The sequence below is a fragment of the Rhinoraja longicauda genome, chromosome 4, assembly GCF_053455715.1.
Source record: "Rhinoraja longicauda isolate Sanriku21f chromosome 4, sRhiLon1.1, whole genome shotgun sequence".
Classification (NCBI taxonomy): domain Eukaryota; kingdom Metazoa; phylum Chordata; class Chondrichthyes; order Rajiformes; family Arhynchobatidae; genus Rhinoraja; species Rhinoraja longicauda.
The window spans coordinates 35,453,428-35,468,881 of NC_135956.1; the positions used below are offsets into that span (position 1 = coordinate 35,453,428).

General features: G+C 40.0%; 1 protein-coding gene across 25 annotated transcripts in view; it reads right to left on the reverse strand.

The window, feature by feature from the left end:
• LOC144592691 (focal adhesion kinase 1) overlaps nt 1-15,454 on the reverse strand; it is a 359,949-nt gene that overhangs the window by 158,745 nt on the left and 185,750 nt on the right. For all 25 annotated transcript variants that reach the window (XM_078397517.1, XM_078397532.1, XM_078397534.1 and 22 more), the window contains one exon: nt 3,087-3,141. In XM_078397517.1, coding sequence (XP_078253643.1) covers nt 3,087-3,141 — 55 coding nt within the window. The remainder of the gene's footprint in view (nt 1-3,086; nt 3,142-15,454) is intronic.

Sequence of the window (15,454 nt, forward strand, 5' to 3'; positions counted from 1 at the left end):
ACTGAGGTATACTCATTCATGCTGAATGAAGTAGACTTGAACTTGATCCGGTTTTCAAATACACTCATTATTAAGATTACACAATAAGAATATTTTCTGATTAAGATACTGCAAGGAGACAGGAATCAAGAGCACAGGGAGAGAACAAACAGCCCTGCTTGTTAGAATGTCCATTCCAAGAATGACCACCTGCTCAGGATGGAAATACCAAGATGGACATGAGAAGAACTGCTATCAGAATAATACCTGTCAAATCCAGATAAGATCCAAATCCAGATGGAGCCGTATACTCTGAGAGAAAGTCCCTCAATCCTGGTGCTGGGAGAATTGCTCCAAACTTGGTGCTGAGCCCAGTCAATAGCCAAAGGCGGATGGTAATTCAATGCAAACAAGTGCAGGATCAAGATCCAGACAATGCAAAGGAGATGTTGAACTGTATCTGTGCATCTCTCATGCAAATCCATCTTAAACCATTATACTTTGAGTTTGCAGAATTTCAATACAGTACATGTAATTTTGAGGTTGGAGACATGGGACATTAAAATAGTTAATTTCCTCATGAGATAAGAAAGGATTACATCAATCCATGTATAAACAAATTGTTTTCTCCACTCTCCATATTGGACAATGGAAGAACCAGGCTTGTTCCCTGGTACCAAGATTGACTCTTTGACGTTCCACATGCTTGCACACTCTGATTCCATTTATGCCAGAGAAATGAATGAATAGAATAGAATAGAATAGCTTTTATTGTCATCCAAAAACATGTTTTTGGACAAAATTCCATTACCCACAGTCAACAATAAGAAGCAATAAAATAAAACCATAAAACACACAATCACAAAACCAACATAAAACAAAAAAACATCCATCACAGTGAGTCTCCTCCAGTCACCTCCTCACTGTGATGGAAGGCCAGAATGTCTTTCTCTTCCCTGCCGTCTTCACCCGCGGTCAGGCTGTTGAAATTGCCACGTCAGGGCGGTCGGGGCTCCCGACATGGAAGCCCACGCCGGGCGGAGAAAAACCTGCAACCTATTTCAGGCCGCGCCGGACGGTGAAGGTCCGCAACGGGCCGACCCAAGCCCTGCGATTCGGGGCAGACGAAGACATTGCCGCTGCCGGAGCTCCCGAGGTCGGCCCCCACCCAGGGACCTGCGAGCTTCCGACCTCCACGCGGCCAGCGGCCGAAGCCTCTGAGGCCTCTGAAGGCGAGCCGCAGCTACACTCGCAGCGCCACCACAGTCTCCGAGGACAGCCAGCTCCGTAGATGGTAAGTACAGTCCGGTCCGCGGGCTATGCGAACCAGAGCTCAGGTCCCAGCTGGAGGCCGCCAGCTCCAGGTGTTAGGCCGATGGTAGGCCGCAGCGGGAACGGAGACACGACCCAGGGAAAAAATCGCGTCTCCGTTCGGAAGAGACTCCGTACTGAATTTTTAATAATTCCTCCCCCCACCACATAGCACACAACCACAAAAAACACGACATCACATCCAAACACTACAATTAAGGCCAAAAAAAACCCCGCAAAAGACAAACGGACTGCAGGTGAGCTGCAGCTGCTGCGCAGCGTCGCCACTTCCTGATGGGTATGACATGACATGAATAGCTAGTGTTGTGGCTTAAAATACTTCCAAGAGCCAACCAATTGAACAACATTGTTGTTGGGATGGGAAACTTTAAAGTATGGAACTACTTAAAAAACAATGCACATAATGAAACAGTTGGTCTACACAAAATTAGAGCATATATTTTTTAAGTGTTTTGAAAACTTTTTGAACTTTGTCAACATGTGCAAGATGTTCATGTGCATCAACCTCATATGTTTATACAAATTAATTTGAAGTAATTATAACCAGCATGGTAGCTAAAATGGAATTAAGTTTATCTTGTCAAAAATATTTGATAAAGTACAAGAGGCTTATTAAACAAAATTCGAGCTGGGGATCATAGTTACTGCATTAAAATAGATAAAAGAGTGGCAGAAGAATAGAAAACCATTAAAATAAATAGCTCATTTTCAAGTTTACTGGCTGTTAAAACTGACTTTGATGAGATGAAATAAAATGTAGCTAGGTTTACTGACCTTACAAAGCTAGATGGGAAAATAAATGATTGGGTGGATGTAAAGAAGCGTGAAATGATACAGACAAATGAGTGGGCAAGAATAATGCTAATGAACTATAATGCAAATACATATAAAATAACCACTCTAGGATGAAAGTATACATTCAATAAAGATTCTGATGCCCCTGTACACAAAATCACAAAGTTAACTAGCAGATGGTGCAAACAATAAGGGAAGCAAGTAGCTTGCTGGTGTTAGAAATATTAGAATTTAAGAGGAAAAACCTGTCTTTATGCAATGATGTTGGGCCTTGGTGCACCTAATCTGTGCTGTTTAGGTATTTTTACCCAAGGAAGATGTACTTCCTTAAAGTGATGTACTTCCTTAAAGTGATGTAACACACGTTCACTAGTTTGTCAGCAGAATATCTCCAGTGTCTACAAAAATAATTGTATTCAAACAATTACAAAGGAACATACAGTGGATAAGGAGTAAAAGCTTCTCCAGACTGACTTGTCTAGAAGTTGGCATCTCGGAAGAAAGCAATGGCTATTTAGAATTAAGTCATGTTGAGCTCTTTGTGCAAAGATTCTGAAGTTTCTTTTTAAAATGTTAAAGTTCCAGATGATCATATGATAAATATACTCAAGATGCGAAAAGACTTTTGGATGCATAAGAATATGGGGCTTTTATCAGAAGGTGGTTCAGAGGTTGAAGATTAGTAATGATTATTAGTTGAAGATTAGTAATGATCTTACTAAATGGCAGACTATTCTCGATTAGCTGAATGGGCTGCTCTTGTATACTTCTTTCTCAAAATATAATCCAGAATTAACTGCATCTGTTCATCTACAAAATATTGCATGCTTCAATATCATCATCGAAGCATTTCATTTACTTTTCTGAACTTTCATTTTCCTTTTTTGTATAAGCAGTGTGCATCGGTATAAGCCACAAATCATGATGATTAAGTAAGGAAACTGCAATTCGGTCTATAGTTTTAACACAGATCTTCTTACCTTGACCGAATCCAATAGGCTCTTGGGAAAAAACCTTTTCAAACCCACATCCTTTCTGTTGAAAATTAAATGTTTACATAATTTTAGTACAGTTTCAAATTATCCACTCAATGACCAAAAACTACAAAAACAGGTGCCAAAACAGTGTTGTTTTCTGTAAAACATGCAACTTACATAACATCATTCTATCAAACATGCCTTTTTGTACTTAAGATTATGCCTTCCTTTGAATGCTGCACAGAACTGCAGACATCATTCATGATACTACTGAGAATAGAAATGGATCTTGTCATTTCTATTCAGTAATAAAACATTTATAACAGAACATTAATCAGTCAGAAGTCAGCTCAATACATTAACATAGAAGTCCATCTGGCAGAACAAATTGGCTTGCTTACGAGATGCAGCAGATGGTGCTGGATGGGTGTTTCAGGCAGAGAGATGTCATGCTCCCTAAGAGTCAGTTTGGGATCATTTTTTTTGTAATCAACAACCTACACGGGTGCAGGGAGCAGCATTAAATTTGTTGATAATATGAAACTTGTATCTGGCAAACAACATACTGAATTGTGATAAGGATAGATATATGCTTCAGGATGACATGGGCATGATGATAAAATGGACAGAAGCAAGATAAACATGATGGATGGGATTCATTATAGAAAAGTATGAAATTATGCACTTTGGGAATAGTAGTTTGGAAATAACTAATTTTATAAATAGCACAATTCTGAATAATGTGATGCTCAAATGTGCAAAGCTTGCAAAGAGACTGGGCAATGATAAGATGGGTTATAAAAACATGTGGGCCACTTAACTACTGTAACACATAAAGATAAAAAGGTATGGAAGATAAATGCAGAAAGATAATGTTTCAATTCTGTAAGTCAATTGATGAGACAGTAATGTGAAAAACTGAACATCAAACCAGTGAAACAAAAGTGGACAAAGAACAGAGTTTCTATTCACAAGGATGTTATCAGGGTTGAGGGATTTCAGTTATGAAGAAAGGTGAGAAATGTTGGAATTGTACTCCTTGAAAACAACAAAAAATGATTACCAGTGGCTCGGAGGTTCTGAAAGATTTCAATGAAGTAAAAAACGTGAGCACCAGAAAATCTGTCAATTACTAGAGATCATGGAATTAAAATCATTAGCAAATGCTCTATTGTAGCATAATGTTTTACTCGGTTGTTGGGTTCTGGATTGTTCCACCAGAAAAGATGATGGAAAGGGATTCCAAAATATATTTTTTAAAAGGGAATTGACTTAAAAGGGAACATATTTGTCAGATGCACAATTGCTGGGCTAGAGACAAATAGCAGGGATGGAAAAGCTCAGAACAAGGAGAAATGCTCTTTTAACGTATCAGGTAAAGCTTCATGGGCCAAATGGCCTCATTCTGTATTGCAACTCAAAGACATGTTTGATACAAGAACATTAGCCAAAACATCTGTGCAATTTAATCATAAGGATCATATAGATTGCGACATTAAAATAAATTGATCAAATATCCATTGTTCGTAATGAAGTCACGCAGTTTAACTGAACTTGCTGGGTGCAATCTTACAATGGATCTAATGCCTTTACTCAAAGATTCATGTGTCCAACTAGTCTATTGTAATCAGAAAACTCATTCTTATTAAATACTGGCAGGTTATATGCCAGAGAAAATCTGAGGCAAGGGCACAAAGGAAAACAAACATCTTAAAATAATGATATAGTTTATTTTTGATTCAATGTAAGTCAGCAAATGGAGAGTGGAAGGTGGGAAGCTGACCAAAGTGCATTACAATCAAGTCAAAAAGGTAACAAAAGCATTGGCAAGTAATTTAGTAACCTGCAAGCTGAAGCAGAAAAGTGATCTATGAAAAGTATACAGGAATGGATTAAAGAAATCTGAGTGGCGATACAGATATATGGTCAGAAACCCATTTCACAGAGTTAAATATTACAACTGCAATAAAATCAGTTTGTTCAGCTTCATATAATTGCCTACAGGAACATTTTCATCAGTGACTGCAGAACAGTTTTTGCAGCTTGGTCTAATGACAAAGGTTTTGGAGGAAATTTCTCCTCATCTATTTCTAAATAATGCCAAGCATCCTAATAGTTAGACGCCTAGGAGAGTGTCAAGAAAGGTTATGATGAGAAACAGCTAAGTATTGTCAAAGTGCATGTAGAAACAAATTATGTGCTTTCAGATTATGTTGATGACAGGAAGCATTTAGATGACAAATAGCAGGTGAATAAGAATCAGCCTTTGGGAAATATCAATGACAAGGATGGAGGAACAGTTGAGCAAACTGGCTGCAACTGGATAAGGTACAACAGAACCAACACATAAGGTCCCACTCAGATGGAAGATGGAGAGAGATTAGTGTAGGTTGACATGGACGACAGTGTCAAGGGGTGAAGACAAGCTCAGATGGATGGGAGAAATAGTTTTCACACATTGAATGTTATTGTTAGGTTTCTTCATTGCAGATTTACTACCGTTAGTACCACTAATTCACGAAACGCTGGAGATGAGAAGATTTTGCACTCGAGACCCACTCAGGTGTGGGAGAATGGGATAGCTGGATGATTGTTAATCAAAATAATTGTTAAAAAACAAAAACACAGAGATAGATCAAATGGGGAAAAAAACAGTTTGCCTCCCTCAACTTGATCATAAACTAATGATAAGTTTTCTTTTGCATCTTTTTAATACCTGCTTGAGAAGGAATGGAAGTTATCATTCTCAGATCAATGACGAGAAGACATTACCTTCCAGTTGACACAAACACCAAATATATAAATCTATTTTTACTACAGACAACTTTTCTCTGTGTCAGACGGAAGGGAAGGTAATCTTTTAGTTTGTGAAATGCAACATTAATATAATAATATAATATACAACATAGCAACAATATCATAAAGGAGTAAAGCTCTGGGTATAATAACTGTTATCCAGCTGTTATCCAGAACATTTTATATTGTTTTTGTTGAAGTTACATTCCTTTTTTAAAGCCGCATACCTCAATATTTACGCTTATTTTCATTTTCTTTTCACCAATGCCACATTCAATTATTCAGAGTTGCCTGGCTGCAGTCTCTGACAGCTCATCAAGGGGCGTTTAAATAAGAAACTAATTTGTGACAAAGTGAACCTATGTGCAATTCACCAGGTCAAGGATATCCAGTTTCATGACCAAAATTAATACATTTTCTCCTCCACAGCATAAATAAAAGTAGTTTACATCACATTTCATAGAAACATAGAAAATAGGTGTAGGAATGAGCTATTCGGCCCTTCAAGCCAGCACCGCCATTCAATGTAATCATGGCTGATCATCCACAATCAGTACCCCGTTCCTGCTTTCTCCCCATATCCCTTGATTCCGCTAGCCCTAAGAGCTCTATCTAACTCTCCTTTGAATGAATCCAGTGAAATGGCCTCCACTGCCTTCTGAGGCAGAGAATTCCACAAATTCACAACTCTTTGGGAGAAAAAGTTTTTCCTCACCTCTATTCTAAATGGCCTTCCCTTATTCAAAATATTTGAATCAATGTAACTGGAATTTCAGTCATTTGTATTATGTTTAGTTTGGCAACATTAATCAGCTATAAATGTACCAAGGGAAGAAAGAATATTTCAAGCTCAATGAAACTAAGATACACAAAACTTCTTTGATTACTATGCCAGCCTAAAATTGTGTACTTTTCACAATTAATGTTACCTCAATAAAATAGATCCTACCAAGAACACAGGTCAGATTACAACTACTCAAGTTACATATCTCAGATCATGCGCAGGAAAATTTACATGTCCATCAATAGATTTTCAAATGTTCATGTCTAATCTTATATACTGAATGTATGCATCTTCACAGGATGGCAATAATCTCAAAAGTCATTTTGTGTGCTTTCATCTAGATTTCAGAAGGATTACAATTGACGAGACTGAACATGTTCATAGGCACCAAAAGTGGATGGAAAAATGCAGTTGGTCAACCTCATTACAATGTAGAACATTACATTTAAGAGAATGAAATTAGAGGAAAGGAAGTATTGCTTTAAAAAATCTGGACAGGAGAAAGAAATTGTTACATATAGTTTCAGAGAATGAATGAGGTAGCATCTAATAGATGAATTAGAAAACGTGAATTTGGAGTTGTATTCAAATTCGTAATAATATTAGAATTTTCAACGTTAATAAGGGCAAATGACATAAAACAGCGTGATATTTGGGAATGAGGGTTATAAATGATATTTGGGAATGAGGATTGAAAATCACCACTTCTTGACAATGAATGTTTTACTGCAGAGGTGCAGTTATAATGTGAAGTTGAAAAGGTAGTGTTTTATCATATCATATATCTACAGCCGGAAACAGGCCTTTTCGGCCCTCCAAGTCCGTGCCGCCCAGTGATCCCCGTACATTAACACTATCCTACACCCACTAGGGACAATTTTTACATTTACCCAGCCAATTAACCTACATACCTGTACGTCTTTGGAGTGTGGGAGGAAACCGAAGATCTCGGAGAAAACCCACGCAGGTCACGGGGAGAACGTACAAACTCCTTACAGTGCAGCACCCGTAGTCAGGATCGAACCTGTGTCTCCGGCGCTGCATTCGCTGTAAAGCAGCAACTCTACCGCTGCGCTACCGTGCTCGACACGGCAAGAATTAATTTGTGGCAATAACGAGGAGAGAGAAAATTCAACAGGATGTGGAAAGGATTGATGAAATGAACTATGAATACTGATCGCTGAGAAATTCAGTTGTATAGCATGAAAACATGTCCACCATGTCAATGCCGACCAGTGGGCACCCATCAATATTAATCCCATCTTTCAGCACTTGGCCTGCAATATTTCAACGCCAGGGGGATTCAAGTGTTCATCTGCCTCTACCATTCTCTCGGGCAGTGCATTCCAGGTACTCACTACAAACTGGGTAAAAAAAGTAAATCCCCTCAAACTCCCTTTAAACTCCTTCAAAACTCCTCACATAATTCCATGTCATCTAGTTTTTTTCTACTTCTGATGTGAGGAAACTTTTCCTGCCGTCTACCCCATCTATACCAGCCATCATTTGACATACCTCAATCTCTGAACCTCCTCTGCTCCAGATAAAACAAACCTAGTCTCTCTAGTCTCTCGTCATAACAAAAACGCACCTTCCCAGGCACTATCTAGCACTATCACGTTGTTTCTATGGTGTGATGCATTTTATAGTCTGACCAACATTTTATACAATTGGCACATAATCTCCCTGCTCTTATATTCATTGCCCAACAAACAAAGGCCAGTATCCCAATGCCTTTATAACCTGGTTATCTATCTATTCTGTCACCTTCAAGCTTTTTGCACTTGCAAGATTCCTCTGTTACTTAATAATCCCGAGGTCCTTATATATCATATTGTATATCCAAACTCATTAGTACTTTAACATTGGCAGGATCTCGCTGGGACCATCTCCGACGACTGAGCAAGCGGCTGCGGTCTACCGGGACCTCGAAGGGAGTAAAGTGCACTATCGGATCCATTGAGTCTGAACTCCCGAGCAAGTTCCCGGGAACACCGTGGTCCCTTGTCTGAGGTAGTTCTCGTTCCCTGCCGAGATCGACATAGAAGACAACACCGGGTAAGAAAGTTTTATGAATTGGTCAGTTCAAATTGTGCAACCAGTCTCAGGGAGGTTGGAGTATTAAGTAAGTTTTATGAATTGGAGAGTTCAAATTGTGTCACCAGTCTCAAGGAGGCTGGGGTCCGTGTCTATTAGAGAAGTAAGTTTTATGAATTGGACAGTTCAAATTGTGTAACCAGTCTCAGGGAGGCTGGGGTGTGTGGTAATGTTTTGTGAATTGGTCAGTGCAGACTACATTAAACTAGTTTCCTGGAGAGGAAAGTGGGGTCTATGGTAAATTTTTGTGAATTGTTCAGTGCAGACTACGTTAAACTAGTTTCCCGGGAGGAAAGTGGGGTCTGTGGTAAATTGTGTAACCAGTCTCAGGGAGGCTGGGGTCTGTGGAAATATTTTGTGAATTGGTCAGTGCAGACCAAAGATACTAGAGGAGCAAGAGAGACCACTGGACTGGGGCGCGACAAAGTTCTCAACATGTCCAAGTGGGACGAGCCGTGAGAAGATTCTGATCCCAGGAAGATTGTGACTGTCTTTAATTAATATTTGTAACACCGACCACTCTGTGCTTCGCGGGCACTTTAATTGTTATCATATAACAATAAAGGCTATTCTATTCTATTCTAATGATAAAAGGAGGGAATGAAAGAGTTTTAGAACTGCAGAGGAATGACTCAGTCAAGAAATATGTAGAAACAAGATAAAATGCTGAGATTAGCTGAAATTGAGATGATGTGCATGACAGATCCAAGGCGGGAAGGTGTTTTTAGGCTATTCACCCAAAATTGGAGAATTCAATGTTCATACTGTTGGGTTATAAGCTATCCAAGTGGGATATGAGGTGCGGTTCCTCCATTTGGCCTCTGGCCTCACGCTGGCAATGGAGTCGTCTTGGTAATACTCACCCTGGTAATACTCGCCTGTGAAATCCGCACAACCTGTGGAGCCGATTGTGCCTAATTTTGCCTGCACAGGTTATTGATATAGGAAAGTTTTTCCTGGGGGGCTTGGTAAGATTGCATAAAATATTTTAACCAGATGGAACAGATTATAAAGCAGAAAACTGGGACGGTTCTCGCAGAGGAGACAATGGTTTGCAAAGATAGACAAATATAGTTTGCAAATATATGTTATCCAACTTCTAATGCCAATATATTGCTTTAAATGTTTTGTTTCAAAATGGTCACTGGGCATAGATTATCCAACTCTACTCCTGCACTGAGAATCTCTCCCATCAAGTTACCACATTAGCCAGATTTGAGTAAGGAAGGTTAATTTCCTCCCTCAAGGATCTCATCAGATGGGGTTTTTTTCATAAATGCGTGAGTGGCTCACTTTTCATTTCAAATTCTAGCTTTAAGTACTTAAATTTAAATTCCCTAGGTGCTATGGTGAGATTCAAACTTGTGCCTCAGGAAATGGAATATTCCTTTTTCTAAAGCACTGTTAACAGCCAAAATCTGTTATAAAGATGAAATGGTTTTTGCTTGCAAATAATCATCCTTTATAATAATTTATGGATGTAGCATTGGTAAAAGTTTTTATATGGTGAACCTTGAAAACTTCAATCTTTATTCAGTATCTTGTGAAAACCCTGAGCAAATGCACCCATGCACAACTTATGATTAAATACCAAGATGTTCACCAAATGCTGGAACATATGCATTTTCAAAAGCCATGTGGAAAGATCCATATAAAATGAAAGAAAGCTTTGACATCTGACATCCTAGCATCAGTAGGTCAGCTTCAGGCAGAACATTTAACCACAAGTTGTAGAACCATCTGCTGGTGGAGTGTGAAAGCAAGTTTAATGCACACAAAAAAAATCAGCTAACTGGCAAACTACCAGATCAGACTGGTACAAATTACAGCAAGTTAATCTATTTTTGAATCAATTATGCAACACCTTCAATGTTCAACATTTATCCAATGTTGTTTCTTCAACAACTTTATACACGATTCACATGATAAATTGTGTGTTAAAACATATCCTTCAAATTACATTTCAGAAACAGTCTTAGAGCTTCACAAGTTTTGACAGATAGTGTGTCAATGAGCTGCATATTAATACTTTTAATCAAACATTAGGTATTTAACATCTTAGTGAAATTCTAATGTGGCTAATAACTTTAAAAGTTTTGATCAGAGATTGAAAGCTGTGAGTTTTCCCAGACACCTGAGTGACCATATAGGCAAAAATGAAAGTTAACACACAGGACGCCATGCAAACAGGTAGACAAGCATAATACTGGCCTATATTTCATCCATATCCCTCAATTCCCTGCATATTCACCTGCATATCTAAAAGTCTCTTAAATGGCAATATTGTATCTGCTTCCACTACCACTCCTGGCAGAGCGTTCCAGCCCCCGACCACTCTTTGCATGTAAAAACTTGCTCTACATCCCTTCTTTAAACTTCCCCTCTTTCAGCTTTAAGCTATCATCTCTAATATTTGACATTTACACCCTGGGAAAAATGTTCTGACTGTCTACACTATGTATGCCTCTCATCATTTTATAAACTTCTGTCAGGTTTCCCCTCAGCTTCTGATGCTCCAGTGTACTAACCTCTTCTTTGAGCTCATACCCTCAAATCCAGGCAGCATCCAAGTAAACATCTGCACCCTCTCTAAAACCTCCACATCTTTCTTGTAATGTAGCAACCAGAACCATTTATAATACTCCAAATACTGCCTAACCAAAGCTGAATAAACCTGCAACAAGAATCCCTGACTCTTACATTCAATGCCCAGACCAATGAAGGTAAGCATAGGTTATACATTCTTTACCACTATGTACTTGTGTTCTTACTTTAAGGGAGCTATCGACTTGGACACAAAAATCCCCTTGAAAATCAATGCTGTTAAGAGTCCTGCCACTAATTTTATACTTTCTGTTTACATTTGACCACCCAAAGTGCAAAATCTCACACTTGCTCAGATTAAACTCCACCAATGTTTTAAAGTCATTACCCCGATGATAACAATAAAGACATGTTTAACAGAAATCTAAATCAAATGAAAGGGAAATCAGGAATAGACCACTCGGTCCCTCATGCATGCTCCACCATTTAATGAGATCATGACTAATCTTTTATTCCCTCCCACACCTCACTAAATCCTAGATTGATTGGAAAATTACCTATATTACCCCGCTGCACAAAAAGGAAGCAAGGCAGAATAGTGGGAACTCTCGGCCGGTTAGTCTGACTTCGGTGGTTGGTAAGATTTTTGAGTCCATTATAAAGGATGAGGTTACAGAGTACTTAGAAGTTCACAATAAAATAGGCCATAGTCAGCATGGTTTTGTGAAGGGGAGGTCTTGCTTGACAAATTTGCTGGAATTCTTTGAAGTAGTAAATAGCAGAAGAGACAAAGGAGACTTAATAGATGTTGCTTACTTAGATTTTCAGAAAGCCTTTGATAAGGCGCCACAAGTAAGGCTGCTCAGGAAGATGAGAGCCCACGGAATCAAAGGGCAGACACTAGCATGGATAGCAGGTTGGCAGGATGGCAGAAGACAAAGAGTGGCAATAAAGGGAGTTTTTTCTGGTTGGCTGCCAGTGACTAGTGGAGTTCCGCAAGGGTCGGTGCTGGGGCCGCTACTCTTCACATTGTACAATGGCCTCCATAATGTTTGGGACAAAAACCCATCATTTATTTATTTGCCTCTGTACTCCACAATTTGAGATTTGTAATAGGAAAAATCACACGTGGTTAAAGTGCACATTGTCAGATTTTATTAAAAGGCCGTTTTTATACATTTTGGTTTTACCATGTAGAAATTACAGCTGTGTTTATACATACTCCCCCCATTTCAGGGCACCATAATGTTTGGGACACATGGCTTCACAGGCGTTTGTAATTGCTCAGATGTGTTTAATTGCCTCCTTAATGCAGGTATCAGAGAGCTCTCCTCCTAGTCTTTCCTCCAGTCTTTCTGTCACCTTTGGAAACTTTTATTGGTGTTTATCAGGACCAAAGTTGTGCCAATGAAACTCAAAGAAGCCATTATGAGATTGAGAAACAAGAAAAAAACTGTTGGAGACATCAGACAAACCTTAGGCTTACCAAAATCAACTGTTTGGAACATCATTAAGAAGAAAGAGAGCACTGGTGAGCTTACTAATCGCAAAGGGACTGGCAGGCTAAGGAAGACCTCCACAGCTGATGACAGGAGAATTCTCTCTATAATAAAGAAAAATCCCCAAACACCTGTCCGACAGATCAGAAACACTCTTCAGGAGTCAGGTGTGGATTTGTCAATGACCACTGTCCGCAGAAGACTTCATGAACAGAAATACAGAGGCTACACTGCAAGATTCAAACCCTGGTTAGCTGCAAAAATAGGATGGCCGGGTTAAAGTTTGCCAAGAAGTACTTAAAAGAGCAACCACAGTTCTGGAAAAAGGTCTTGCGGACAGATGAGACGAAGATTAACTTATATCAGAGTGATGGCAAGAGCAATGTTTGGAGGAGAGAAGGAACTGCCCAAGATCCAAAGCATACCACCTCATCTGTGAAACACGGTGGTGTTATGGCCTGGGTATGTATGGCTGCTGAAGGTACTGGCTCACTTATCTCCATTGATGATACAACTGCTGATGGTAGTAGCATAATGAATTCTGAAGTGTATAGACACATCCTATCTGCTCAAGTTCAAGCAAATGCCTCAAAACTCATTGGCTGGCGGTTCATTCTACAGCAAGAAAATTATCCCAAACATACTGCTAATGCAACAAAGGAGTTTACAAAATGGTCAATTCTTAAGTGGCCAAGTCAATCACCTGATCTGAACCCAGTTGAGCATGCCTTTTATATGCTGAAGAGAAAACTGAAGGGGACTAGCGCTCATAACAAGCATAAGTTAAAGTTGGCTGCAATACAGGCCTGGCAGAGCATCACCAGCGAAGACACCCAGCAACTGATGTCCATGAATCGCAGACTACAAGCAGTCATTGCATGCAAAGGATATGCAACAAAATACTAAACATGACTACTTTCATTTACATGACATCGTTGTGTCTCAAACGTTATGGTGCCCTGAAAATGTGTGGGGGGGATGTATAAACAGTTATAATTTCTACATGGTGAAACCAAAATGTATAAAGATGGCCTTTATTAAAATCTGACAATGTGTCCCACTTAGGCGATTTTAAGGCGACTGCCGGCGACTAGGCAATCGCCGAACGTTCGCCGAGGTGTCGCGGGCATGATCGTGAGTCTTCAATTAATCGTAGCGGATCTCGGCGCGTTGCGGAAAAAATTTCCAGATAGAAATTTCTCGCCGACAGCTGGCTTGTCGCCAGGTATCATAGCTTATTGCGGGCGCTGTCGCATGCTGTCCCCAGGTTTGCTAGGTTATCGCAGATGCATTTAGATGCACGTAATATTAAATTAAGAAAAGGCATTTGAAGATACCAGAAGATAGTTTTGTTTAACCAATTTATTTACCGTCAGGACATTTGACAGGTAGATTGGAGGCGACAGTTTGACGGTCAGGTAAGCTTGGGAATTTTGCGATGTTTCCGAAGACGGTGTCATCTCTTAGCCAGGTGCTAGTTTCACAAAAAAAGTAACTTGTATCGACCTGACTCAATAGACAATAGACAATAGGTGCAGGAGTAGGCCATTCAGCCCTTCGAGCCAGCACCGCCATTCAATGCGATCATGGCTGATCACTCTCAATCAGTACCCCGTTCCTGCCTTCTCCCCATACCCCCTCACTCCGCTATCCTTAAGAGCTCTATCCAGCTCTCTCTTGAAAGCATCCAACGAACTGGCCTCCACTGCCTTCTGAGGCAGAGAATTCCACACCTTCACCACCCTCTGACTGAAAAAGTTCTTCCTCAACTCCGTTCTAAATGGCCTACCCCTTATTCTTAAACTGTGGCCCCTTGTTCTGGACTCCCCCAACATTGGGAACATGTTTCCTGCCTCTAATGTGTCCAATCCCCTAATTATCTTATATGTTTCAATAAGATCCCCCCTCATCCTTCTAAATTCCAGTGTATACAAGCCCAATCGCTCCAACCTTTCAACATACGACAGTCCCGCCATTCCGGGAATTAACCTAGTGAACCTACGCTGCACGCCCTCCATAGCAAGAATATCCTTCCTCAAATTTGGAGACCAAAACTGCACACAGTACTCCAGGTGCGGTCTCACCAGGGCCCGGTACAACTGTAGAAGGACCTCTTTGCTCCTATACTCAACTCCTCTTGTTACGAAGGCCAACATTCCATTGGCTTTCTTCACTGCCTGCTGTACCTGCATGCTTCCTTTCATTGACTGATGCACTAGGACACCCAGATCTCGTTGAACTCCCCCTCCTCCTAACTTGACACCATTCAGATAATAATCTGCCTTTCTATTCTTACTTCCAAAGTGAATAACCTCACACTTATCTACATTAAACTGCATCTGCCATGTATCCGCCCACTCACACAACCTGTCCAAGTCACCCTGCAGCCTTATTGCATCTTCCTCACAATTCACACTACCCCCCAACTTAGTATCATCTGCAAATTTGCTAATGGTACTTTTAATCCCTTCGTCTAAGTCATTAATGTATATCGTAAATAGCTGGGGTCCCAGCACCGAACCTTGCGGTACCCCACTGGTCACTGCCTGCCATTCCGAAAGGGACCCATTTATCCCCACTCTTTGCTTTCTGTCTGTCAACCAATTTTCTATCCATGTCAGTACCCTACCCCCAATACCATGTGCCCTAAT